This window comes from Labrus bergylta, chromosome 3 (genome assembly GCF_963930695.1).
Source record: "Labrus bergylta chromosome 3, fLabBer1.1, whole genome shotgun sequence".
Lineage (NCBI taxonomy): Eukaryota > Metazoa > Chordata > Actinopteri > Labriformes > Labridae > Labrus > Labrus bergylta.
The window spans coordinates 23,081,770-23,109,687 of record NC_089197.1 but is presented as its reverse complement, the minus strand read 5'-3'; the positions used below and the strand labels follow the sequence as shown (position 1 = coordinate 23,109,687).

Genomic DNA, 27,918 nt, shown 5'->3' with positions numbered 1-27,918 from the left:
TTAAACCCTCAATTTATTTCCGTATTTGTTGCTGTCTGTAAGTGCCTCTGACAGCCTGTAGAGGTCAGACTGTCACCGTTACACACACGCACGAGGTGGGAGAGTATGTGGAGACCTTGCCTATAGCAGAATTTGTATTAAGAATAAAGGCGGGCAGAATGGACATCTTTAAATTTAAATGAGATTATTAAAACGGGACCTGGAGAGAAATTGTATTTGATCTCACCTGCAGGTAGATAATATAGCGACATAATCAGATGACGTTTGCAATAAGAGGTCTGCCCACACTGCTGCACAGTGAGCATGGTATAATATTTCATCTTATTAACCTCATAATGTCTACACTGCTTCACATGTCAAATCTCAACATGACACATTAATTACCCCACTCCACCTCAGATGTTGTGACAGTGGCAGAATCAGTCTTACCGATACAAATCTGCCTCAGGTCCAAGGTCTTACAGCTGCCGTCACCAGGCTGAGCCTTCTCAGAGGAGCTGGAGGACGCTGAGCCGGTGCCGTACAGCACCAGGATGAACTGGGTCAAAGTGCCTAAGAGGAGAGATAAGTGACAGAGGTGAAAAAAAAAAAGTGAAATTAATCGCAAAGTAAAGCAGGGCTGTCAGAAACATTAAGGCCGTGCCACCTCTAGGGTTGGATTAAGTAAATGTGTCCTCTCTTATTGGTGACTCTTTGTTTTTTGGCATAAAGTGACAGGAAACGAGCCTCAATTTAAGACAGCATGATTTATCTCTGTGCCTAATAGGAGTGTTTTAAAGTGAAAGTCTGAGAGGGATCATGAAGTGAGGTTCCACTTTCTATAATGACTCCACACTGAGGAGGGAGCTGTGGCACATTCATCTGTTTTCTGGGGCTTTCTTGGACTCTGAGCGTGTTGTTGTAGTTGGACCAGCGATGTCTAGAAGCTGTAGGTCACTGGTGCACGAGCCAAGGGCAAACAAAAATAAAGAACTATTCACTCTACTAGGCCTGCATGATATGAGAAAAATCTGCAACGTTTCATTTTATCGTCCAATATTGCAATAATGATATCAAGTGTGATAAAGAGTGCATATAAGCTATACCTCAGTTTTTTTATTTCTACCTGCTGTACTTCATGTTTTACATAATACCTGTGTTTGCGACACATACCTCCTGAATCCAAATGAAAAGAGAAACTTTTTTTTTGCTACTAAAGTGGCAAGCTGAGGGCAGCTAATAGCTAGCTTGAGCTCTATCTGCATCCAAATGGTATGACAGCATGGCCATTATACACAGGCCTCCAGCCAATAGGTAAAATGTGCACCTACTGAGAGACAGAGGCTGTGTCTGAATCAAGCCCTATTCACTATATTGTGCACTACTACGGTATATAGTGGACACGCCATTTTGTAGTGCAGTCCAAATTCTGAGTGAACATGGTCATACCCTTTATAGTCCACTCAATGTATCCCAGAATTCATTGTGAAAAAGTAGAGTACGACGGATGGTCACTGTTTGAGCCATATATACCAGCATGCATTGTGGTTCAAAAGAGAGTGGCGTTTGACTCGGCAATAAAGTTCTTATTTGGAGCGTTTTACTGAAATCTATGATCGGTTTAAATAAAGAGTAAAAGATCTTCAACGTTAATAATGTTAGTTTGTCCTAATGACGATGACAGACATGAGACCAGAGTCCAGGGGAATAAATAATTGAGTTTTGGTCCGAAAATATGTCTCATATGTAAAATTCTATATTTTACATGTATTTATTATTTGTAAATGTCATCACTGAAATTCACGCTGTTATTTACCGTTATTATTGATTCTCTGCTGTTGTTAAGCTGCACGTTTTAGTGGCACGACAACAATGATGTCACTGTCAGCGGCCGGCGAGTGAACGAGTAGTGTCCGAAATGTTTTTTAATTTTTCTGAGTGAGTGCACTATATAGTCCACTGCATTAAACTCACTAACTAGGGAATAAGTGAGTGATTTTGGACACAGCCAAAATATTGCTTTAAAAATAAAATGTCTGTCATTTATTTGGATAATTTCTGACTTTTGTAATTATGTTAATGTGAATGTTCAGGTTTGGATAAGTATGAAATAGTACATTTTTAGTGAAGTCCTGCACTTTCTGCTCAGATTCAGCTTCACAGCTCCTACAAAGAGATCAGGTACTCAACAAATAAACAACAAAGATGCTTTACCGTAGTCACTGGCGCCGGCCACATTCTCGATCTCCAGTGTCCACACCCCAGTTGGGTTCTCGTCCCAGGAGTGGGTGGTCATGAATGCCCAGTCATTAAACCCCTCTGAGGAGTAGTCATGAGGTCTGCAGGAGGAAGATGAGCACGAGTGATAACATTTTGCGTTTATCTACTTGTTCCGTTTGTCTTTTTTCATACGGTCAGTCTAAATATTTGTGTATCTGTGTGTTTGTACCTGGGGTGGAGCAGCGTGGAGCGTGTGCCTGCTGGACTAATGAGGTGGATCGCTAGGTTTCCTCTGCGGTTGTAGGAAAGGGTGAGGCGAGCTTGGACGTGCTCTAGTGAGGTCACATGACTGTCTGTTCCAAAGCAGGCATCCACACTCTTGTTTATGGATAAATGGTTGCCGATGTTCCTGAAAAACACGAGAAAATGACATAAAAAGACAAGAGTAGTACATTAGCTTATCCCAAGCTCACAAGCACACGACCAGAGTCCATGTAAGTGTGTGTGTGAGTATGACATTTTGCTCCTGGCTTGTGTGCCAGCCTGTGAAGGGTGAAGAGTTTGTGGCCTGAACAGGATTAATGTCTCACAACCTGAAGACCCAGTGTCCTCTGTGGAAATAAAGCACCCCCTTTTTTTTTTTTGAGTCTCCCTCCAAATCCGCTTAGGAGATTACCTGAATCCGTAACAATACTGAGGAGGAGAAAGGTGTTGGCTTTTAGTGACACCGATGTGTTGTGATCACTAAACTGTCACTCTGGTTTAAGACACGGTCCCTCCAGGTTCAGTCTGGTAAAATTTTAAAAGACTTCATAAACACTCTTGACCTTTGTAGCAGCCTCACACAGAAACAGTGGAAAGGTTAATATAGTGAAGCACTTTTCTAGATGCCAGCCAGTCACATAGTGACTGCCCACATTATTTTATGATGCAAATTGGCAGCAACACAGCAGCCCACATTTGCATGTTTGGGCAAATACAATATGTATTTTGTGGTGTTTCGAGGTAGAGTCAGAAAACCTTGGAGAAGGGAATGGAAATTTATACAAATGGCTGCTGAAGTTGATTTATGATTGCCAGCTGACTGCTGCAGCACAGGCGTCCATGAATTAAGGTCTAAGGGAGGAACATTTGTGGCTCTGCTGGAGTCGTGGCATCTGTTTTACGAGCACCCACAGAGAGAGAGTCCAACCTGTAACTGGCAATCTACCATTCAGTCAGTGCATTGAATCAACGAGAATATATGAGGGCAACTGGCCAACAAAAAGAGACGACAACATTGGACCTTTATCGATAAACATTTCAGTAGCAGCTGCAGGTGACAATCACCTCAGTGATGATGGATAATCCTTCTGATGTTGAGAATCACAAGCACTCAAGATGAATGGACAGAATTCATCTATCTTTTTAATATGCCTTCTGCTTATTGTTTTCCATGGCATTCTGCAGCTTCCAGCAGATCAGGCATGAAGAAAATTTCCCAACACATTTATCACATATTTAAAATAATTAATGAAATGTTTTTTTTTAATTAAATCTGCTTAGTGCAATAATCCTTGGGAGGAGACACAAAGATGATCTTAATGCAGTGTGAATAAAGCATCTCAGGGCTACCAAAATATTCCAGCCAACATGAGGGAATGCCATCCATTTGGCTAAGTACGCTTTGGAGAGGACAGAGTGTTTCTAAATCATCAATCCATTCCTGAGCTTCACTGTGCAGCACTCCAGTGTAAAATAATGAAACATTTTAATGTTAATTTGGATCAAGTTTGTTCAGAACAGTGTGCAGACTTCTCTCAGTACGCTCATATGTCTTCATGCATAATGCTTTTGTACTTTATGCTTAGTCTATTTCAAATTCACCAATTCAATTCAACAGAATGACCTGCAAACGCTCATCACTCCTGAATCCATTAACAAATCTTTCTCTTAAAGAGAAGCAGTATTCTTAAAACTCCAAATTCATCATCTGTTACAAAAGCCCAGATCAATTGTGAGGGAGAATTGTGGGGATTTTTATGTCCTCATGCACTACTGCAGTGTCCCTGAATATGTGTCTTTTTTGAACACACTCATGATGACTGGATGTAAGTGACGGCTGGAAAGACATGAGCGCCTACCTGCTGACTCATTTCATGTCATTCTCGATAAGTGAGCCAGCTAAACACCTAAAAATCTAAATTGAATAACCTGCCTCGACTGCTGCTCCCAGACGCTCGAACCATCTGCTTTGAGCATCTCACAGCTGCAGTAAAAAGAGAGAGAAAGCTCAGGCCCAGCAAGAGAAGTGGCAGGGAGCGCATAATGAAGAGAGGGTGTCAGAATGCGTTTTGACTCTGACGCCACCAGAAAAAGAAAGAAGATGGCTGATGAGAAACGAAGAGCCTCAACAGTGTAGAGAAAACAAGAAATGACAAATGATCTTTTCCTTTTTTTAAAGCTACATCTGGAGCTGAGCTGAGCGCCTGCACGCAGATACAAATGAGACGCTCAACTAACAGGTAAAGACAGAACGTGTCACTGCAGTAAGACATCACAGCTCAAACAGACCTGAACATCTCTTACATCTTCAGTCTATTTTTGACCAGTTTAATTTCAGTATCCAAAACCACTTCAAGCCACTAATTCAAAGAACGGTTTAGAGGAAAAAACAAAACAATCTGCAGCATTTATCATACATTCATTGTGCATCAATTCTGCTGTTTATTGTTAGGATCAAATTCCCTCCCTCTGACATTGTATCCTACTTTTTGTCCTTTGACTCTCTTGTTTTACCCTGGCTTCTCTGCTGGACCATCAGATGTCCTTGGAACTGTGTCTGTGTGTCTCTCTCTCACTTGTCTTTCATTGCATTGAATTGATTTGCACCGTCCCAAGAATATTCTTCTTTTTTCTCACTCCCTCTGTACTGTACTTTGCATGCTGTCTTTCTCCGTCTGTGTGAATATTTTTCTGTCTGTGTGGCCTGGAGACTAAGTTGTGTGGTTTCGTCCTTATTGATATTTTCTGCATACAAAGTATGTTGTGTATTTTGGGGGAGTTTGTCTTTTCTAAATCAAGAGTTGGAGAAGTGTGTGTTAAAGAAAGGTTGTAAGGCACTGCCTCACAATAACTTAAGCCTGTCTCTCAAGTGCCAGCAGATGCACTTCAAATGAACTAAATTAATTCTACCAGGAAGTTTAGGATTCAGCCACAAGGGTTACGTTCAAATTGATATGAACTGATCACTTATTAGACCTAATTACTTTTGTTTTTTTAAAGATCTTTTGGCTTTTTGTGCCTTTATTAAAGAGATAGGACAGTGGATAGAGTCGGAAATCAGGGAGAGAGAGTGGGGAACAACATGCAGGAAAGGAGCCACATGTCATACTCGAACCCGGGCCGCCTGTCTGGAGGACTACAGCCTCAATACATGGGGTGCTCGCACTAACCTCTACGCCACCAGCGCCCCAGACCTAATTAGTTTTAAACTTTATTTAAACAACAAGTGATAGCTTTTGTTTCATGTGGACATTTGTGATCAAAGTCTTCACATCGATTCAATGACCTTTGGGTATCTAAATGTTTGCGAGTGTTTAGTGTACTAACCTTGGGTCACAGACCATGGTGATCACACATTTCCGCTGTAGTCCCACACTGGTCCACGTGCTTGCAAGAGACACAATTGCACTGGCATCAAGTAGACCGTATCCATATGAGTGACTAACTGTAGCGAGAAGAGAGGAAACACACATGAAAGTCTGCATACTGAGAGCAGTGTCCTCACTCTGCCAGCACTGATATTTGAGATGAGCTAAACAGTGTGCATGTCTTTTTCCAGCTTTCATATCACCTCTATGGACATTTTTGCTTCATTATTATAACATAGTCATTAGCATCAAAGACCTCTGAAGACTGAAGAAGGCAGAAGACAACTTGAAAGCAGTCGCCATACCTTTGCGGCCAACCCCATTGGTCCTCCAGTCGTTGGTGAGCAGGTGGGCAGGGTGAGACGTTCGCACAACCAGATGCTGCATGTCCCTCCAGGTGAGGTTCTTACTGGAACATGTGAATATGCAAACACAAACAAAGACGCACAGAGCCACATAAAAGGAGGAGTGAAAACAGGTGGACAGCTGGACAGAAAACAATGAGGAAACAGTAACACACTCTCCTGTATAACACTTAATCTATATCAAACATGAGTTTGAACCCAGTTCCTGCCCTTTAGCTAAATGTTTCCAAAAGTGTTTTCCAGCCTGCAGCCATACAAGATGAAAAGAAAATGCCACAACATTGGGGTAACATGAGGTCATGGTTGTGTTTAACTTTCAACGCATAATTGTTTTTTGCAGATTTATTAGAACGAATTATATTACATAGTCACTCTGCTGGATTATTTTCTCATCACATCCACCCCTAATTGCAATCCTTTTCCATCACCTCACTTTGTTTTGCCACAAGACTAATTACTCGTTTTCAGTAGTTCTGCTGTTCCTGTTTGTCCCTCCATTAGTGCTGCGTGACTGGATAGGAATGATTAGTGCTAACATCAAATTGTGCTCCTTTTTTTTTTCTAAACTCTCTGCAGAAATCTGTCAGGCAGGGAGGTTAAAAGTAATTCATAACATGGGATAATCAAGCAGAACTAAAGATAAAAAACAGACCAAAAGCAATTTAGGGCAGATATTTAAAAAGTGTGTTCAATGGAATATCAGCTGTCTGAAAGTGTGTGCAGAAAAAAAGAACAATTATGTTTTTCTGATTGCCATTTAATAACCAATTTGCATTAAAAAATTAAAACGATGTGCCAGAAAAGTGATAGCAGGGTTTTTCTGAATATTTTAGTTCGCATGCAAGATGACCAATGACTTACTGTAGAATAATAAATCACTCTAATCCTGAGTCCATTCATTTTAACACTTTAAATTTACATAGGATAAAAGGATTTTAATCAGCAAAAGTCAGGAAAATATGCTGATAGAGAGGATGAGAAAGAGACTGAATAACTAGAGGAGGATTGCCAGGCAGAAAAAGGATGATAAGCACTTACTTGGCCTCGAGGGCGAGAGCGATGATCCCAGCAGCCAGCGGGGCAGAGGCAGAGGTGCCTGTGTGGGAGTCTGTGCATTTTGATTTGAGGTCTGTAGTCACCTAGGGAAGATGAACATGGTGGGCTTAAAAACAGCTCGAACAAAAACTGAAAGTTGTTCTTGCACTTTTCTGTCTATCAGAATGCCTCAGGGCTTGGACTTTACTTGTTGATGTTGTTAGAAAGTTAACATATACAGACATAACCCTCTACTAATTCACTCTGATTTCTTTTGGCCAATACACAGTCTCTGAATTCTATTTTTTTTTTTACCAGGACTGCTCTTGTGCCTTCAGTTTTAAAGAATGTATCCACAAAATATGAAATCTCTAGCAACCTGATATTTCGCTCGCTTCGTCTCGTACTTATCAAATGTATTTGCTCGAGGCAGAAACCTTCAAAAGATTTGAGTGTAGGAACAAAAAGTCCTCAGCATGACTCCGTGGGCCAGTTGGAAATTTAAAGGAGGGAAATCTGATAATTTCTGCTCACCCTCTCTTAACATCTACGAGTGAGCTGACTGAAAGCATCCATGTTGTTTTAGATGAGACAAGAGAATGGCTGTGGTTGTACAGGGCAGCTCTCTGGAGTGAATATCTGGAGCTGCATGAATACATAGCGAGGTGATGCAGAACCGTTATGTTTGTACTCTGCAAAATCCATCTCAGGAAGGATAAAGGTTAGAAAACGTTGTCGTGTGAAAAGCCCCCAGTCACCCATAGTGTCATCTTACAGGAGAGGTCTGTGTATGTGATGCACAAAGCAGTTAATATCAAAGATCTTCTATTTGTGCTGACCAGTGCACTGCCTCCAGAAACTGGTCGCTTAACCGAATAAAAACAGAATAATAAATGCACTGGCAGAACTGATTTTAATGGTCCGATTATGCATTCAGGAGATTCCCATATCCCCATTACTCCAAACTGAAGGAGAAGGATAATATGAGCATAATAAACAGGAGATTTTCACGGCTGCCTAACCCCCAGAGGTCCAACCCCTTTCTCTTTTCCTTTACTCCATCGCTTCATTCCCGGGTTCATGAGTGACAGCACAATTAAATGAGTACAGCAGTGAAGCATTAAGGGACCAGCCACATGTCACAGAGATGTCATAAGCTGTCTGTCCAGTCAGCCTGGCTGCTAGGGAAAGACTGTGTTTGTGTGTGTGTGTGTGTGTGTGTGTGTGTGTGTGTGTGTGTGTGTGGTTTTATGTGACAGGGATGTTAAGCAGCAACATATTGCCAGATGGAGTTTCAGCCGTTCACTATTCATAATAGCTTTAATGGTCCTAGACGGGATGAATGGAGAAGAAGAGTGAAGAAAAGGCAGAAAAATTGAAGAGTTGTGTTTCAGACAGCAGGTTTGATTTAAAGCTGTGATTCTAAATGTGATTCTTTTATTCAGCTGGATGTATTGAGCTGTTCCTCAATTACTCTTTTAGTCCCTGGAAAGCAAAATACATGTGTACATTTCCGCTATCAAAAGATAATTTTGTTTTTAAAAGATATAGGGAAAGAATTGTGCAGTTCACAGTTTTCAAAAAGTGAATCTTTATTAGTATTTGTTTTATATGTGATATTAAGCAGCTTATTTGGACTGTAGACAATTGGCTGAATTTGTAAGGCTTCCCGTTAGGCTCAGTGAGGGTTTTCCAAAATACTTTATGAAATGTATTAGATATAAATAACCAGTCTATTTGAAAAATAATCACAGTCATTTATAATAAAGTGATAATAAATGTTGCAACAACGTGTAATGTTTGTACTAAATGTAAGTGTAACTAAAAACACTGCAATCAAGAAGCACTTTAGGCAGCTTTCTAAGGAAGTTGAGTAACTCTGATAATGCAACTCAAAAGATATCTTTTTTGTATCTAAATGTAAGACTCACAAACACAGCTCAATAACTGATTCAGTTCCCTGGTAAAATGTAATTTCAGATTACACTGATTAGAAAGTTATGCTTCAATAAACTGTCCCTCTTAATTTCCCTCTTCAGCTCAAATTTGAGGATAGAATCAACTCATGTTTTTTTTCCCTTTGATAAGTGATTTTTGTTCCTACTAGGGTTTGTGACCTCCGAGAAATATGGAGCCTTTTTTTTTTAAATTGGTGTGAGCCTGTGATGTTTGCCTCGTACATGTGCACACAGATGTGGCTGAAAGGATACAAAGTGCTGCCAATGGTTTCAAGGTACTTCTGTGCTCTGCAGGTGGCTGTAAGATGCAAGAAGACGCAGCAGTGTGCCAACAGAGACTGAGGGGAAGTAAACATTGATGTACAAATTTTGCTTTGCAAATGTTTTATGAAACAGGATGTTAATTCAATGTGTTTGGGAGACCTCAGGGATACACAAAATATGTTTTGAGTAGCGCTAAATGTAAACATCCTTTTGTTTGTTTATAAATAAAAAACATGGCCCAAGTTTTGCGTATTATAACTGTTGTTGATTACTTGGATTATTGGAGAACTTTTAATAAATTATGGTTGGAGGACGTCTGTGAAGGACAAAAGAACACAAAGAACACAAGTATGGCTCACTATCTGCTTCTCGTTGAGGTTCCCCGAGCTGTAGGTGGTGGCCAGGGTGGAGGAGCAGGCCTCGCTGTACCAGGGGACATTCCCATTCTGGGTGGAGCTGCTGATGGACAGGGTGTAGATACTGTTGGTGTAGCCATCGCAATTACAGCTGTCCTTCTCCCTCCCTCCGTTACCAGAGGCCCACACAAAGATAGAGCCCAAACCACCACGACCCTGGAGCAAGATGCACAGAAATTGATTTATTGATTCATTCATTTATTATCAAGTCCTTGGACCAGCACTAAGCAGAAAGAAATTCATCTCATTCAATCTTTGAAAAGGAATACCAATTATACTAGGGCAAATTCATTTAAAAACAGGCCCATTAAAAGTCAGCATCCATCACAAGGGCTGTGTGGTCACCCCATAAATTAAAAAGAACTAAATATCACATGACCTCAATGCATTAGAAAAAAGCACTGTGTGATAAATCATCCAACCTCTCAGCCTTTGAAGTGCAATAATATTCACCTAAGAGTCTCTTATTGTTTTGAGTGGAACTGTCTCTCTCCGCATTGATCAAACACAGCTATGCACCACCATCTGACAGCACCATCACTGTGGTAAGTATCTGTGTCGTCAGTTTCAGCATTTTCAATCAGCTCTGTGGTACATGCCAAGACTCGTATAGCTCTGTAACAGGAGTCAGTTTGCTGGCTGGATGTTTTTATTCATCTAGAGCGGATGTGAAAATTTTTATATCCTGACTTATTCAAGAGATTGCCACTGAATAACTAGATGGACTTGTGACATGATCATGTGGTCCCCTAATATAAAGATTACTAGGATACTTGCAGACGAGTTTATTAAGATAAGCGCCCTCAATATATCTTTAGTTATTCGTGAATATTGTTAGGCATGTTTTTGGAGCGCCATGATAAGAGATGCTAATCAAAGACACATTCTGAAGCTCCATTAATCGCGTGATCAGACAAAAACAACCTTGATTTACACTTTAAGAGACCATGTATAGTCTAATTGAAAGAGCTGAAACAAAAACAAGATGAGCTGGCAGATACACAAAGCTCTTCAAGTTAAAAAAAGAAAAAAATAGGAAATTTTTATTCGTTCTTTCCGTCAGGGCTGCATCAAATAATTTCCAAGATTTTCCTCCCTGGTGGCTTTCACAGGACATTCCCTTCCATACATAATTGTCAGGGTAAAAAAGAAACTGCTTTGTTCCTGCCGCTTTGTCCTCTCATGCTTGAACAGTTCAATTACTAAGTGCTGAAAGAAAGCAACACACAGGCTGTAAATAATTACGCACGCACGCACGCACGCACACACACAGACACACACACACCTCTGTAACTCCATGCAGAAAGGCTTCTTTGGCAAGTTTGGCAGGTCCATCCACAGTTTTGCCGTCGTCCTCCGGGCCCCAACTGGCGCTGTAGACGTCGATGTGCTGGGGATTCAGACTGAGAGACTGGGCCTCCACCATGTCAGTCACCTCACCATCCAGCATGCGCACACCTGCAGCCGCATATGCACATGCAAAAAAACACATTAACATACAGATGCACAGAATGACATAACATGTATATCATAACAGCAGCTTAAATCACACAGCCCCTTATAATTCTTGATAACAGACTTAAGGATTTTCTTAAAGGGAAACCTTAAAGATTTGACACATCTGGCATGTCAGTGCTAGTTCATGTTGTTATTACCCTGTGAAGACCAGGCTGTGTGCTCATGTACAGCAATGATTGGCATACAAAGCCACAAAGCAACGCTGCAGTGCTGTCAGATATTCATATTTACACACTTTTTTGCAATGTTGTACAGCCTGTACCGCACATGTAGTGTTGCAGCACATGATGCTGCTGTGTATTTTTTGGGCATTCACTTTAATATTGTCATTTACACCACCATGCAAATCAACGCCAACTCTATTGATTCACTCCAGTACTGGAGCCAGTTTGTAAAACATAGAAATAGAATGAGATGAACAGCATTGTGGGTGAGCTGCCTCCTCAAGTGTGACGCCAATTTCTGAGGCTGGAGATTCAGATAAAGAGATAAAAGAAAGAAAGAAAGAAAGAAATAAAGAGTTAGACGTGTTCCTCAACACGCCTGGATAGAATTGGTATAAGTGAGTATTGATCACCAGCTTTCTTTTATTGTAACAAAAGTAAAAACCAAACTCATATCAGCAGTCTTCAAAAAAGGATGATTTATGATTGAAAGTGATCATTGATTGTTTTCTGACGAGATTGAACACGCTAACAATGCAGGAAAGGCACATAGGGAGTTTTTGTTGTTGGCTGAAGCCTATTACCTTCCCCTCAAGTTCAGAGGGTTTTTCCTTTAACAGAACTCTTCCCCCGTCTCCAAACATGCACCCTCAGAGAAAGTGGTGAAAAATCAAATACCCTAAATGCAAACTAATTTCTCTCAGTTTATGCATGGCATGTCAGGTAACTGCACACTGATCTTTATGGGTTAACAGAACTCAGCTCTGGGTCTTTGAAGTCCTCCAAAAGCATCAAACACACGATGAGCTGCTAGTGTTTCCATGGCAGCCTGCATTTCTGTGAGAGGACCATGTGATTCGCTAAACTCAAGTATCTTCAGTACCCTTCAAAAAGAAAAAGAAAAACATCCATCCCTACAACCAGAAATAAAGGATGATGAAAAAAATGCACAGGGCAGAATTATAATCAATGTCAACAGGCTTAACAGAAAGTGAGCAGATTCTAGTCTACTTAGTCAAACAAACAATTTTCGCTCATTAACTCTTGCTCACATTAAAGTTTTCTAACATTTTACATCTGATTTAATTGTTGTCTGCTCTTTTTGCCTCCATTTGAGAAGACTTCATCCTTGTTTCAAACAAAGTAGAAGTTAGACATAATCCCTAAAGTGATACTCACATTTTTTTTTTTCTTGAATTTAGTGAGATGAGACGATTGAATGCACTCATGTCCGTACGCAACATATGAACCTAAAACTGGCATGCATAGTTCTGCTTTGCATGTCTTAAGACTGAAAAACGTGGAAACAGTTGGAATGGCTCAGTCTGAACTGAAGGTTATAAAATTAAACAAAAGTACTTTTGAGAATGACTGTACAAATATTTCCCAAAATGTGGTATTTTTGCTTGAAAAATAACATGTAAGTTGACCGAACAGACAGATAACAAATTCCTGAAAATAGCCTTGGTGGAGACCCTGAGGGAGGGGAGCTCTGAGCTGACATTTGCAGTAACTCTGTGTTATATTTATTGTCCTTTTGTCGAGTCTGAGGGGTTTCTTTCAGTTCACCTGAAGGACTTCTTTGAGCCCTGACACACTCATGTATAGTAGAAGATCTAAGCCAGCCGAAATGTGTTTGAATCTAGCATGAAATATTTCACAGGAGTCTCCTGGGTGAATAATATGTTACAGTACAGCAGGTGGCATTGGTGGGAAAGTGGACAGGTTAGGAATCAGAGAAGCTTTTGCACTGCTGCTCCTGTCTTCAGCCGTTCTAATAAATTCTCCCTGGCCACCAGAAGAACTAAACTGGCCCAGCTGGCTTGGATTTAAAACATTTTATTTTGGTTTTTGATGTTTAAGGGGAAAGCTGGCTTTCTGTTTACAGTTCATGTCTGACCTGCAAAATCTGGACTACTCAGTTTTAACTGGGTCAGATCAGTGATAAGTGAAGGTCTGGCTCATCACTGCTCCTCGTACCAGGAAGTAATTCATCCCTTCACCAGCTACCATGAGCACCATGAGCTTACTTTCACATATCAAAAAATCAAACTAAGACTTTATAGGATGGAAATAAGTATTGAAGGAGGAATCAAATGTTTGGAAATAAGATTTGTTTATTTGAACAACTGCTTCAATTTTAGATATTTTTAAGCTTGAGTTTTTACGTGTTAGAAAAATAGTCCTTGTGGTTTAAACACGGCCTTGTCAGAGATTTGAATCTGCTCCGTCAGTTTTGAAATGTTGTGTGGATTTTTTTGAAAAAATCATTAGCATCCTACTGACTTGTCCAAACCAACAGTGCAGCTAGTTAAGCGGCAGTAGCTAGTGAGCTAGCCATCAGCAACAGCTACCAAGAACTGTTTAGCTATGTTAAATGGAATCTAATGTGTTGTAACAATGGCTGATGAAGTTAACAAAGAGGCTTTTCCATGAGTAGAAGTTTGCAGCTGATGCTTTCTGAGCCATAAATCATTTATTGACATAGCAAGCAGCAAAGCTATTCAATTGGCATTTATAGATGATGCTAATGTATTTCTGAGAGATAATATGCATACATCTTTCTGATTCTACTGATTTATCAAAATACCAGGCTGCCTCCTGCTCCATGTTCATGCCCACACACATCTACTGGCTGTGTTAAAAAAAGTTGAATGCCATGTGGTGTGTTCCTGCCTGCCATCTGGAATGATCATAAAGACTCAAGTTATAACACTCGGAGAGGTAATGAAAGCATGCACCAGGAAAAAGGAGCTCCTGCAGTTAAAACACTACACATTATCAAAGCATAAGACACTGCAAGTCATTCTCAGCACAGGAGCAAGTTATAAGCAAACACAAAACACAAGCACGTGTAGTAGAAATGTGACCATGCAAAAAAAATAAAAAATGAGCTTTGATCTTTATATCCCATTTAATTTAGATAACTACTGGGATAAAAAAGCTTACATAAAACATTATGAAATAATAATAAAATAAGTTGTTCAAATGAAAAATGTATACAAATCAACGTTGTTGTTTTTGAATATCACAAAGCCACTGAAGATTCTTTTGAAGAACGAGAACAGTTTTAAAAAAGCGCTCTCCCTGAAGGCAGAAGCAAAACAACACATCAGGGTGCAAATCCTTTTTAGAACAAACAAATTAATATTTAAATATATTTTTCGACATTCCCAACTTCAGTTTTTTTCAGATTCATCTTTCTGTCTTTTTATCTCTGGCAGAGGAAAATGTTCTTAAAATAATAAAATCCTTTCATAATTAAAATATGATGTTTTCTACTAACATTGCCACTCTGTAGTCATCATCTGCCATCTAAATCCACATTCTGTTTGTAAAGTAAATTCACACCTTGTCTTCAAAAATGTACGCCTGCTGAAGTTTGGGAAAGTACAAGGTGACATTAAAGCAAACACAAAGTGAGTATAAGTACACAGACTTGTTAAAAAAATGATGTTTGAGTTTAACCTTGATCCCTCTCTGACTCAGTCTTCATTTCCAAGCTTGCACAACATTGGCACTGCCACAACGCTTACACAGTTTCAGTTTTACCCACCACAAAAAAATAAAAATGTTTGGTCATTTGCTTTCTAGACAAAAATTTGGGAAGAAAAATGTGTCAGATGAAAAACAATGAGATAAAGTGACAGAGACAGAGTGCAGGCCAGATATATTTTGTATTTATTTCATTAGCTCAGCAGTGGAAGGCAAAACAAGTCTGCATGGCATAATGTTGGTGACGGTCGATGGGTGATGAAATATTCTCAACTAAAGTGACACATTTAAGTGAGTGTGGCTCAGGAGCAGAGGGGGCCGACACCACAGCAGGGGAACAACAAGGTCTCGACAAATGTTTTTTTGACGATTTGACGCCAGCCTGTCTGTGGCATCACTTCAAAAGATTCCTGATTTGCCTTTAACAAACTGAAGACAGCATCTTCAAGCCCTCCGTCTCTTTCAGACGTCCCTGAACATGGTGAGTTAGCAGTTTACAAGCTACATCTGTACAACATAATGTGAAACAGCAAAACTGCTACAAAGCCAGCTATATTCCGATATTGCTGTGCTTTTGTCAAGAGGGTTTTAACACAACTGTGCTATTTATGTTGTCTCCGCTCCACTGTAGCTATAGGATTATGCTAAAAGTACACGCTAAAAGTGTGCAGTATGTTTTGTCTGCACCATTTTTCAGTAGATACTGACATATAAATTTGACATTAAGTGAAAACATGTTGCCTTAAAACTGCCATTTTGAAACTTGACAATAAAGATGTTTCAATACCATTACTATGTAAAAAACTAATACACTTACGGTGAAGAATGTATGGAAACCTGCACATGTGGTTCCCTGGCATCAAGGTGATGCTAGGGATTATTTAAACAATTATCGTCCCATCCCAAATTACCCTGTCTTGCAATAGTTATGGAATCTTCAGTAAATAACCAACTCAAGCCCTAAAAGTGCATGTGCCCGTTTCAGGATCACTTGTTAAGTTAGGTCACCGTAAATAGGAATTTTTGTTCACTAATAGAGGTGTGCCACAAGGTTCAGTCTTGGGTCCCATGCTCTTCATGGTATATATTTCTGACATTGTTTCTTCTTTGAATAGTTGTCATGGGCATCTCTATGCAGACAACACAATTTTGTATTGTATTGAAGATTCCGTAAAATTAGCCATCAAAAACTTTTAACTTGAATTGAACAGTGTATTGGCGAGTCACATGGTGAGACTTTGGTGATGCTAAAGATTAAGAGGCATGAAGTGCCCGGGAAAAGGACTGAAACTAAAACTCCTGCTACAGAACATGTATTTCAGCAGTTCTGTCAGTCACAAAAGAAAATGAAACCAAGGTTTTTCCTTACGGGAGATCAAATAAATCACTGTCTTGTTTTGAGCTGACCGTACCTCCAATCTTGGCATTGTAGGCAACGCCGACTCCACAGAATCCATTGTTGGCCACCGCAGCAACTTCTCCTGCACATCTTGTCCCATGCCTGGAAAGAGGAAAGATAGAGGAAATTAGACGGATATTAATATAGCAAACCACTTATCGTTGTGCAAGAGTCATTATTCTAATGACAGTGTTTTACTATGTAAACTGTGACAACAGAGGTAGCATTCATTTCTAAAAACAGCTGCTTATGTTAAAAATGTCCTTCCCTAATGTAGAAAGAGAAAAAGCTAACTCAGAAATGTTCTTGGCTTCAATTCTTTAAAGCAAATATGAATTCCCACATCAGTCCAAAAGAAAACATTCAGTCTATCAATGTAGACCACTGTTCATTATCTATAGCCTTCTAGCATTAAGGACCTTCGAATGCCTTAGGGCCTTGAGACAAGCTAAAGAATCAGATGACATGTCACACATACAGGGGGTGAATAAGATTTGCTGTTTTTACAATGGCTGTTTTATTAAACCTGGGCCCGTGTAGTAAGCTCTAGCTGCAGGCATCGCAGTGTAGCGATCCAAGGAGCTGCTACAGAGGAGCTGATCATCACATTCCAGTCAGGTGCACTCTCATGGTCTGCCAGATGGATTTGCACCATTAATGCCCTTCAAACCTGAACACAACCCCCACTGGAGTGCAGCCCTTAACAGAGAGGAATGCTGGAGCCTCGGAAACACTGTGCCACACCAGGAAACAAGAGAAACGCATGAAATTCACTGCTGACGGAACTTTCTATGCCAGTAGGCCTCCATTAAGGCAGTCAGGGTATCAAGCCAAACCAAAAACAACCTGGATGCAGTACATATCCTCCTCTGACACATTAGTATTATTTTTACTGACAGGATTTAAGGGAAATTTAATTTAAGGGTAGTCTGCAATTAAATATATTTCATTTAAGTGTTTAATGAGTATTAAACACGCATTATGTGATCTCTGTTTCAAAGGAATAAAGATGTAGTTTGATGAAGTGTTGCTGGAGCAGTCATGTTCACGTACGGTTTAAACCCTACGCCATTTTATTCAGATGAATTAGCTTTCTAACAAACAGTTATTTGATTTAATAATACATCAATCACAGAAATCAAATTACCTGAAGAGCAATTAAAACAGTTCACAATAGAGAAGTCCGAGGTCACAAAAGCCAAAACCTGTTTTTATTCAGCTGTCTTATTCACAGTATTCTGAAGACTTCTGCTTTCATTAAAGACACTGGTATAATGACACAAGGTCAGAGAATTATAATTCCTCAGCAGGTCCTGAGAGATCTTTTTAGACACGGGGGTGAGCTAAAAAGAGCAGAGGTTAATGACAATGTCCCAGTCCAAATCAGCATCATAAATCGAATGTGTCACAGGACTTTATTTGAATAAAGTCAGACCCGAAAGGCGAAGGTCTGCCGGATGCACACACGCACGCACGCACGCACACACACACACACACTCTCAGAGAACTTTATCTCAACATTCCTGGAAGTGCTAGTCTGTTGACTTTGGAGTCTGATGTTTGACAGGCAGCATCCGTGTTTGTGATGTAGCTGAAGATAAGAAGCAGCTCAGGTGTCTGTATTTGATGCAGAGCATGCATAGGCTTATAACTTCAGTGTTCACCTGAGCCTTTTTCCAAATTTCTTCTTGACACATTCATTACAGTCACTTACATGGCACACTGATTCATAGCATACAAATGCTGATACGGAGTGGAAGCTCTCAGTTTCTGTAACTGATTATGCAAGAAAGACTTGCACAATCAGGTTTTCCCAGGAGTGATAAAATGGATACAAGAATCCTTCTACTGCTCCCACTCAGTGTTTGGGTCAATAAGAATATGAAGAAGAGTGCATCAGTGGGTCAAACACTTTATTGAAATGTACTTGTGAAAGCAGCCTGCTCGCTGCTATTAATTTACTAAGGGGTCTGTAACATAAAATCATTTTCATTTAATTTCCATATAATCATTAGGTGCAGAAGTATTTTGGTAGGAATCAAGATGGTTAGTTCAGCTAATTACTTTTACAATGAAATGTAGCTCTTTAGGTGATGGTGGAGAAAAACATTCAGAACTAAAAGAAAATTGGCCCTATTCCTTTTCTATAAAGCTGTGATCTGATCCAATGACAGCTCGCCTCCGACCCCCTCTGACCTTTAACAGTATAAGCTCTATAGGCAATGGATGGAATTGCTAAAATAGTTTCAGATTACTTTTAAATATCAATAATTCATACATTTTCCTGTTATTTTCCTTGTTAAACAAAACATAATGTGTTCCAAAAAACAGTTGGAAAATGTATGATGTGTAAATTTGACAAAACAAAATGCCTCAGATCTGAGAGCACAGAAGCAGACAAGGACCAAATAGAGGATAATGACTATCTAAAGCACATGTATTACAGTTAATAAAATAATCTTGAACCTGCTCTGACCTTTCTAAAAATTAATCTATCAGCGTGACATTATGTGCACACACAGCCTTAAGCCTTCATGATGCTTCACTACACTAGTAAATGTTAATTTATATCACAAATGATTCTAATAGTGTATGGCACTAATCCCCATATGCAGGATTATATCATAGCTAATTAGAAGCCTTGACTGTGTGAGTTCATATGTCAACTGAATGAGCAGTCACAATGAGACGCCTGAGGGAGCCACCAGTCCTCTGACAATAAGAGCAAGGTTTGACTTCATATCCTCAATTTCTCTGTGCGTACACATTTCTACAGATAGACTGACATCACATGAAACCAGACCCGGATCCAACCTCTAGGCTCAGTGTGTTTTAGAGAGGAGGCTGGAGAGAGGTGACAGCACAGCTGCACTGGAGATCATCACATGAAGGGCTGCAGTGAAAATAGTCCCGGACATTGTCTGCAGGAACAAAGAGCTGTCTGTCACGACAAGCACATCATTGTTCAATCAGTTGTTAACAAGCACCAGGGATTAATTATCACTGCCAGAATATCTGTCTGATAGATGGTTCTCTGACATACAGGCACTCACAGGCTTTATTTCCTCACTGGTACTCACAGGGATGTCTTCACTCTCAACTGCATCCACTTCTTCAAAGCACAATAAGAATTCTGCTTGAAGCTAAAATCCCAATGACTGTTTTCAACGAGTGCTCTTTAACAATAAGAAAAAAACACATTTGGGTTTTTGTCAAAGACTTTAATATCTTGGCCAGTCATTCAACAAGTGGTTGTTAAAGGATTTGTTGAGGAAAAGATTTAACTTGATCTGATCTCAAGCAATGACCTCGTGTTCTAGTACAACAACACCTACTTACTGAACTTAACACTATTACAGTAGTTTCATAGGCACATTTTGTTAGAAGTCACTTAGTCTGGTTTGGCCAGTTTGGGACAATTTGCTATTAATTTTAATAGCAAGACTTTGTCAAGAATTTGTCACAAGCATCATTACTTGGGTTTGGGGGAAAATTGATTTGGCAATATATCATGGTCCTGATTAAAATTAAAGAATAACAAATATGGATATTCAAAGAAAACAATCTGAGGTACTCTTAACAAATTTCCCTGACAATTTCATTCATTGTGCCACTACCTCATGACTCCTCATGGTGGTGCTTAAGTCATGAGTGAGAGTAACTTGAACAAGAGTAAATTGGCCAAAGAAAAAGTTGACAGCAGGATAAAAGAAGAAGTCAGCGTCATAATTGTGTTTTCATCAGATTATCAATGATGTTTCATTATACGATTATTTTGCAATAAATCACTTATTACAAAATAGCTGGATTGTGATATTATCCTTATCGTGGTCAACATATTGTGCTTATTGTATATTGTGTATCGTATTGTGAGTTATCCTGCTATTCCCTACACTAATCCTCACACTGTTTTTTAAATTGAAAAAATTAACACAGTACTGTGAAGACACATCATAAATATCACTGAATACAGGTCAAGCTGCTCCCTGACTAAAACAAAACCAAGTGAAACAATAGTCAAATAGTGTAGGTGTCTGCCAAACTTCCAATGTGATGCAAGCTCTTCACATAGCGATTAAAAGGTTCAAAATTTACAGCATCCCTTAAAGAGGCAACACACAGTAAGAACAGCAAATGATTTTTATTTGAAAGACTTCTATGACTTCACTAATCCAGCCCAACAAATCCTCATGGAAAAGTTCTCCCTGTGAAAGGAGAAAGGGAGAAGATTGTGAAGGCTTATAAAAGCCCTTTTATTTTTATTTTTATTTTTATTAGAGACAATGTGCAATAATCTCAGGATTCACGCCTCAAATGTAACGTAGATGATAAGAGATTATGGTGAACAAAGGAGAATTTCAGTAAAGTCTTGTTCCGATTACAGGCCAGGACAATCCCCATGGCAGATTCCACTCACACAGACTAACTCGGGTTACAGTTGGCCGCAGGCCCGGAGGCCAACGACATGATCAGTATTCATCCCCACAGCTGGAAGAGCCATTATCACTGTGCAGGACCTACACTGTCTCTCTTTGGAGACCTGCTCAAGAGGCATGCTATTGTCATGAACATGTTTTAAACTGTGTCTGTTGAAGGACTGGAAAAATGTTAACCAAGACCTTTAACAGCAACACTTCCTGTCTGTGTTCATTCATTTGACACTGACAAACACTGGTTACAGGCATTAAAAAAAAATCTGTCTACTCATTGATGGTCTGGTTTGCTTGTGTAGGTCATATAGGGGCATCAGTTTCATCTTCATCGTGTTCCAGAACTTGTTCAAAAATCCTCACAGCAGCTTTGAAATTATTTTGCCGCTTCAGCCGTAAGATTTTCTTTTTTTCTTTGACCCTTTCCACATGAAGCTACCTTTTCCCCAGATCTAATATGAAGTGATGGGGACAGCAAAAGTCGGAACCACCACCACAAAGACATATAGGTATAGGCAGCCCATTATATATTTTGGGAGCATGTAAGGCCTCATCAGATAGGCAGTTCAAACATCAAGTGGTGCATCCAGACAGTGATGTGTTTTTTCCCCCAACAACTATTTTTTAGCCAGTCTGACATTTGACTGAAATGCCAGATTACCAGCCCATGCCTGTGTCCATCATTGCATTGATCTTTTTTTATCTTCAAAGTCCCACTCCTGGCCCCATTGAGAGTCTGCTACACAACATATTTCACTCAGTTGCCTTTTCTCTCTTGCATTAGCTTAATTACTTTCTACAAAAATCATTGAGGCTCTAGAGGCCAGATAGCAGTGTTTGCTGTTCATTAGTCTTTTGGATGCACATAGCCTCAAAGGTACATCGGAACAACTGTTTTGCTCTGCTTGTTCTTAAGTCTAGTAATGGTTCTGCCAGTTCACTAATGAGCTGGCCTTCAGGATTAAAAAAAAGGTCTGGACATGTTTTTAGAAGATGGTAAAGAGAAGGGTATGATGAAAGTGTCTAGAGAGGGATAAATGTAGGGGCTAGTGAAAATGAATCTGCCTTCTGTTAGTAGATCTGTTAAATCGATCCTTCACAATGTGTGTCAACATTTCTGAATATTTTTGCTTAGTCATTTGGCACTTTCCAAATGTTTTATGAAGCACATATACGTCAAGATTATTTGTAATGTTTGTTGCTCATGTTGAATAGTGCAATAAATATGACACTTTTCCATCGTTTTGGGGGTAAGCCTAAAGAACAAAAATGAAAACTTCCAGTTTCAAGTGTGAAAAGATGCAGATTTGAAAAGAATCCTGATATGAGTCAGAAGAAAACCTGGATCTCATGCCATCTTAGATAAACAAGTCGTTGAATGGCTACATTGCTGCTAAACCATCCTCACTGCTTCCTGTATGCTGGGAAAGAAAGGCAGCTTTATGAAGGTGAACAGAGTTGGGCTTCTGCGAGGAACAGATACTTACAGTCTTACACAACCTCACGCATTTTCATGCTCGCCCACAGGTTGTTTACACATGCATCTGCACCTACCCACTGCAAAGTAAGAGAAACACACACGTACACAAATATGCTCCCTCACATTTCATCCTGCCATGAGGAAGCCACAGAGAGCTGGGTGGCAAGAGATAAGGGCTGAGGTGAGCGAGGGTTGGAAAGAGGAGCAGCCAGAACGAGGAAACATCAATAGTGAGTGTCTCGGCTGGGCTCTGGGCCACCGAGAGCCCCCAGAAGAGCTTATGCGTGCTTTGGCATAGATTGAGGATCCGCGGAGCTGCACCACAGGGATGTTCTCCCACATTCTTCTACAAGAAATTCCCCATTTAGGGTTTTGTTGATGGCAGTGGTGAAAACATTTACAGGCACTGGCACAGAATCATAAAAAAACACTAGAATTGGGCTGAAGTATAAAGTAAAGGCTTATCATTTGAATTGTCTCCATGTTTAGAGGAAGTATTACTGATGACTTTAAATGTGTGAAGTTCTTTTCTAAAATTCTCACTCTATTTTGAGTTTGAAAACAACTGAACACCTACTACAGTCAGCTTCCACCTTTGATACGTTTAACAAAGCCTTTAAAGACTTTATACAGTACTGGCAAAGCTGCAGTGTGTTACGGTCATTCTCCACCTGGCTTCCCTATCCATGGTGCCCACTCCAGGACCCTGTGCCTACTGGGGGTGTTTGATTTTCATCCATGACAAACTATTGTTCTGTGTCTATCACCTGTTATCATAGTGAGCCTAATAATCAAAAAAGCCTCTCAGTGCCCCACAAACTGGCAGATTAAAAGCTAATCAGAAGTTCAAGTCAAACAAGGCAGGTGGTGTGAATGAAGGAAGACAAGCACCAAGAGATTTGCTGATTCATTAATGCTGAAGAACTTAATTGAATCAATTCTCTGCAAGACATCACTGCGGTGGTAAACAACTCCTAATGTCATCAGCAGAGGCCACTGCAATAAAGATGTTTTCTTCACACACTACCTTAATCCATGTGTAGATTTACACGACTTAGCCGGGCTGCAGAAATGCCTCGGGGGTGACTGAGTGGCTTAAGAGGCTAAAAGAAAACCACAAACTCTAAGTTGGGGGCAAGCTCTATATGGAGGAAGTAATTGTGCAATTTAGGAAATTAAAAAGCATGAAATGGAGGAAAATTGAAATGTCTTGGACAAAACAAACCTCACAGGCTTTGGCCTTTAATTAGTTTGTCTCCTATAAATGTGGCCCTTTGACTCGGCAGCGGGTGATTAACAACCACATGCTTATTTACACATCAGCTGTCAGCCTTCAGACAGTGAGGGGGAAGAATTAATGAACACGTGTAATTTCATCCTGACATGACTTCCACATGCAGCAGACATTTAGAAAAAAACATGCTTGTGGTTCCAGGGCAGTCTGGAGGATAAGGAGAAGAGAAGAAAACACATCATAGTTGGATGTTTCTACCTGTTGTCATTGAGCTGCGTGTATCGAGGCTGTGGATCTGGGTCGCCATCGTTCACATCATAGCTGGCATTCTCGTCCTTAGAGAAGAAATAAAAGATAAGCTGTCAGAGTGAGGTAGAAAAAAAATACACAGCTATTTTCAAATTCTAAGTATGCAAATATCTGCAAAATATTAAACTTGCTATTTTTTCAGGGTGGACATGATTCTTAAAATCCTTCAGCTCAGTTCTAAGAAGTCACTATCTCTGATTCAAAATCTGCTCCATTTATTCTCTTTTTATCTTTATTCTTTTTGCTGCAACTTCATGCCGTCCCTGTGTGAGAAGATTTCTGTTTCAGCTCATTCCAGTCATACTCACATAGTTCTGGCTCAGGTCCGGGTGGTTCTTCTCTATCCCATCATCCAGGATGGACACCACCACCCCTTTACCTGTGTAGCCCAACTGCCACGCAGATTTGGCATTCAGGTCACGGTGGTTGCTGTTATACTGAGGATGGAGAAGGCAAATAACTTAGAATCTCATTTATCTGAGGGACACCTGAGAGTTGACAGGACTGTGCTTTTAACTAAACCCTGAAGGGCTTACTCCAAAATAGAAGACAATCAATTAAGAAATTTAGATGAGGAGTGAGCTTCAGGCAGCAGCATCAGCGACAAAAAGGGGCTGCTTATTGAGTTTCAGTCATTCTCCCTCACAGTGAAACACTAAAGTTTCTAGATGAGGGGGAAAGGGTATTACAATATTAAAAAGAGTATCTCTATTCCAAAAAGCATCACAGCATGCAAGCATTTATTGCATTTAATATCAAGCAGAGCAGCAGCACCCAGTCATGATTCTGTATGCTTTTTGATACGCTTCTGACATTCAGCTTGACCTTTGGTCCAAAGCCCTGCCTGCTTTTAATCGAGTTCAAAGCTCACCCCTTTCTTTTTTCAGACGCTTAGAATTGCAGTCCGTCACACAGGGAAAGGTTTGCTTTCCAACCTTGCAACGTCATTCACACTTCAACCATTGAGAGGAAAATCAATTAAAGCTGAATGTTGTGATCTGCAATGCTGATTCAGATTGTAGAGGCATTATGTGTAGGATCTGCTGAGTGTCTAGGTTTCATTTTGGATATTGCACTAAAACTACGTCTTTTTTGTTTTTCCCTTACTATCAGAATTCCTCCTGCACACTGAGAGCTTGATCTACGGCTTAAGATTTCAGCTTTGAGGCAAATCTATGATTCATCAGTCGGAAAAGAATCTGTCCTATCATTTCGATATCAGAAAAAGACTCAAACATTCATTGTAGTAGCAGATGCTGACCATTAGTATCTGTCCACAAAGGACATCCTGCACACAGACCCACCCACACTCTCCTCCTCCGGCTGGCTGGGTTTGGTTTTAATGAGGCCCGATTTATTTTCTGCCAGGACAGAGAGGCAGCACACTTCTGTAAGCCGGCAACCTTTGCTTCATCTTTGTGCTTCTAAATTAATGAAACCTTTATTGACCCCAGGGGACTTTGCTTTGCACCTGAAGCATGCAAACATATCTACAAAAATAAATAACTTTTTTTCTCTTCTTCTCTTAAACAGCTTATAATTCACAAACAAATATTGATGCAAGGAAAAATTCTTATACCGGACCAAGAATGACACTTCATCTAAAGCTTTGATGCAGATAATTTAAGGTTAAAAAGAAGCTAATTAGCATTTGAATTGGTTTTCTTGGATGTTCATAATATTGCATCAGGGAGGTTAATAAGATGGTTTGACCAACATGTACATTCAGAGTGAACTGTCTCAGGACTGATAAAAAGCTTTTCCATTGTATTTGGGGAAATCATTCCTGTTACATAAAGGACAAACTTAAATTTGCATCAAACAGAAGCAACAAGAAATGTTGGTATCTCCAACACTTGATGCTGACTTGACATTGCCTTTCATTTTGTTAACAATGTACATGTTCAACTGTACTTTTTTGTGTCACTGTTGAAATGGTGACATTTACATTCTGCTCAGAGCTCAGCTGATCCCACCAGTGGAAAGGATCTGAGAATAGCAAAGGTTGTTGCTCCAGTTTTCATATCTCTTGTTGTTTAATGAGCTTACAACCTCACAGGCTGTCTGCCGATGCAGACAGAAATCAATCTTAGTTTTGAATTTTTTACTCTCATACATGTTCAGCACTGCTTTAAAAACATTACTAGAGCTATAATGATACTGTTTAAGAACATTATGCATTCTCTGCTTCTTTGTAACCAGTTTCCTATCATACATTATTTAAATGTGCTGCTTTATATTTTGTCATCCAAAACTGTACCAACAGTTTCCAGAGCTGCAATGAGCTGTAGATTTCCCCCTTACTGTTAAAAGCTGAGTGCAGTTTATCAAATGTGAGGATTTGTATACTTTTTGTCATCAATTTGACAGTCAGAGGAATATCCTCTGGACATGGTGTACTTCTTGGAAAATAAATCATTTAGAGAACATCATTTCATGCTCTGAATGTTTTATTTTTTCATTCTTTGCCCTGACATTTAATGGCCCAAACATTATTGAAAAAACATGTGGCAGATTCACTGATAATTAAAATGTTATTAGGTTGCACTTTCATTCCTGAAAGACAGTAACAAGCACCTAAATTTGACACAAAACCTTTCCAAATCCATATCCATCACAGACAGGATTTACTCGGCTATCAGTTAACGACTTTCAATTCTTGTGACTAAAGTCAGAAGCTGTTACACCAAGTAACATTGATAAAACCAGGCGGCAGGCTTTTATCTGCTCATTTGCCTTTCAAGCTGCTGCTAACTACTGCAACAAGGGAAGTCAGCCTGCCTCCGTCAAAGCCGAGACATTTTGAACTACTGGTGATGCAAGTCTGTTTTGCATTAGCGTGAGTCTTCTTTTGCCTGAAGCATCCTCGCAGTAATTGAAGGAAGAGTGGAGCTGAAGAGAAAATCTCAGGGGTTGTTACAGCTGCTTCTAACAGGCCAATGAATCAGTGACATTCCTCTAGTCAAACGTGAAAATCAATCAGCTGAGAACAAGAGCGCTTCAAGGTGAATCACCTCCACTTTCTCTGCTTTCTCTCTTTGTTTCTGTCTTAAAATTCAAGCCAACCAAAAAATTGAAAAGGGATGCAATTCGGAAATCACAGACACTCTGAGTATCTTCACTGAAAGGAAATGCTTGAACAAAAGCAGAGACATGCACAGAGTCGTGCTACTTCTTCTGCAAACAAGACACACGTCAGCCTTTCACACCAAGACATACAATACTGGATGCACACTGGCTTGTGTTTTGACAGCAGAGGAAACAACATCACCACAGATTTAATTAGCTTTATTGACTTTCAGTGGCTAGAAAGCTCAACAAGTATTCAATGCTGATTTGTGTCTGACAAACACACACACACCTAGCTTCATGTTTAATACTCACCAGGTACCACTGGTCTCTGAACTTAGGATCCAAAGGTTCCACATAGACGTCCCTCTTTTTCCTCCGCTTTGACACCTGTTGTTCCGCCCAAGTTACCTGAACAAGGATGGCACAAATAAACAAAAACATGTACAAAAACATACTTTTGAATTGATACTCAGCAATGAAAAATACTCAAGCTGCAAAAGCAAATTTTCAGCAAGATGACGTGAGACGAAGTGAGACTAGAGACAACGGGGCATCGAGGACCCCTCACTAATCACTAATGAGACTCCACACCAGCAGGCTAATTAAATGTCTAGATTGTTGTAGAATGAGATGCACAAAGATTTAATATGCACTCGGAGAGAATCTTAACATATATGCGCACAAAGAACAAACACACAGAAGTACATTTTCAGTACGAGTCTCACAACAACAGTAATGCGGTCTGCAGCTGGCTTTCCCAATGTGTGAGTTCCTGCAGAAAGTGTTGACAGAGGCATTTTGCATACAGGGGAAAGTAAGCCTGCATCTTACTCCCTCTGCAGAATCGTGCTGGCTTTACAGCAAAAACTGGCTGGGTGGACCAGAAAAGAAACAAAATATGTCGGTTAAAGAAGACAGAGAGCTGCCTGCTGCAAGGACGGAGCACCT

The 27,918-nt window shown here is 40.0% G+C and overlaps 1 protein-coding gene across 3 annotated transcripts in view; it reads right to left on the bottom strand.

Annotated features, from left to right (window-relative positions):
* furina (furin (paired basic amino acid cleaving enzyme) a) overlaps positions 1 to 27,918 on the bottom strand; it is an 80,844-nt gene that overhangs the window by 5,333 nt on the left and 47,593 nt on the right. For all 3 annotated transcript variants that reach the window (XM_020625981.3, XM_020625986.3, XM_065952994.1), the window contains exons 4-15: positions 27,283 to 27,378; positions 24,207 to 24,335; positions 23,848 to 23,924; positions 16,459 to 16,547; positions 11,155 to 11,327; positions 9,813 to 10,025; positions 7,235 to 7,335; positions 6,137 to 6,240; positions 5,791 to 5,908; positions 2,429 to 2,608; positions 2,194 to 2,318; positions 430 to 552 (exon numbers count right to left, since the gene is read on the bottom strand). In XM_020625981.3, coding sequence (XP_020481637.1) covers positions 430 to 552; positions 2,194 to 2,318; positions 2,429 to 2,608; positions 5,791 to 5,908; positions 6,137 to 6,240; positions 7,235 to 7,335; positions 9,813 to 10,025; positions 11,155 to 11,327; positions 16,459 to 16,547; positions 23,848 to 23,924; positions 24,207 to 24,335; positions 27,283 to 27,378 — 1,528 coding nt within the window. The remainder of the gene's footprint in view (positions 1 to 429; positions 553 to 2,193; positions 2,319 to 2,428; positions 2,609 to 5,790; positions 5,909 to 6,136; positions 6,241 to 7,234; positions 7,336 to 9,812; positions 10,026 to 11,154; positions 11,328 to 16,458; positions 16,548 to 23,847; positions 23,925 to 24,206; positions 24,336 to 27,282; positions 27,379 to 27,918) is intronic.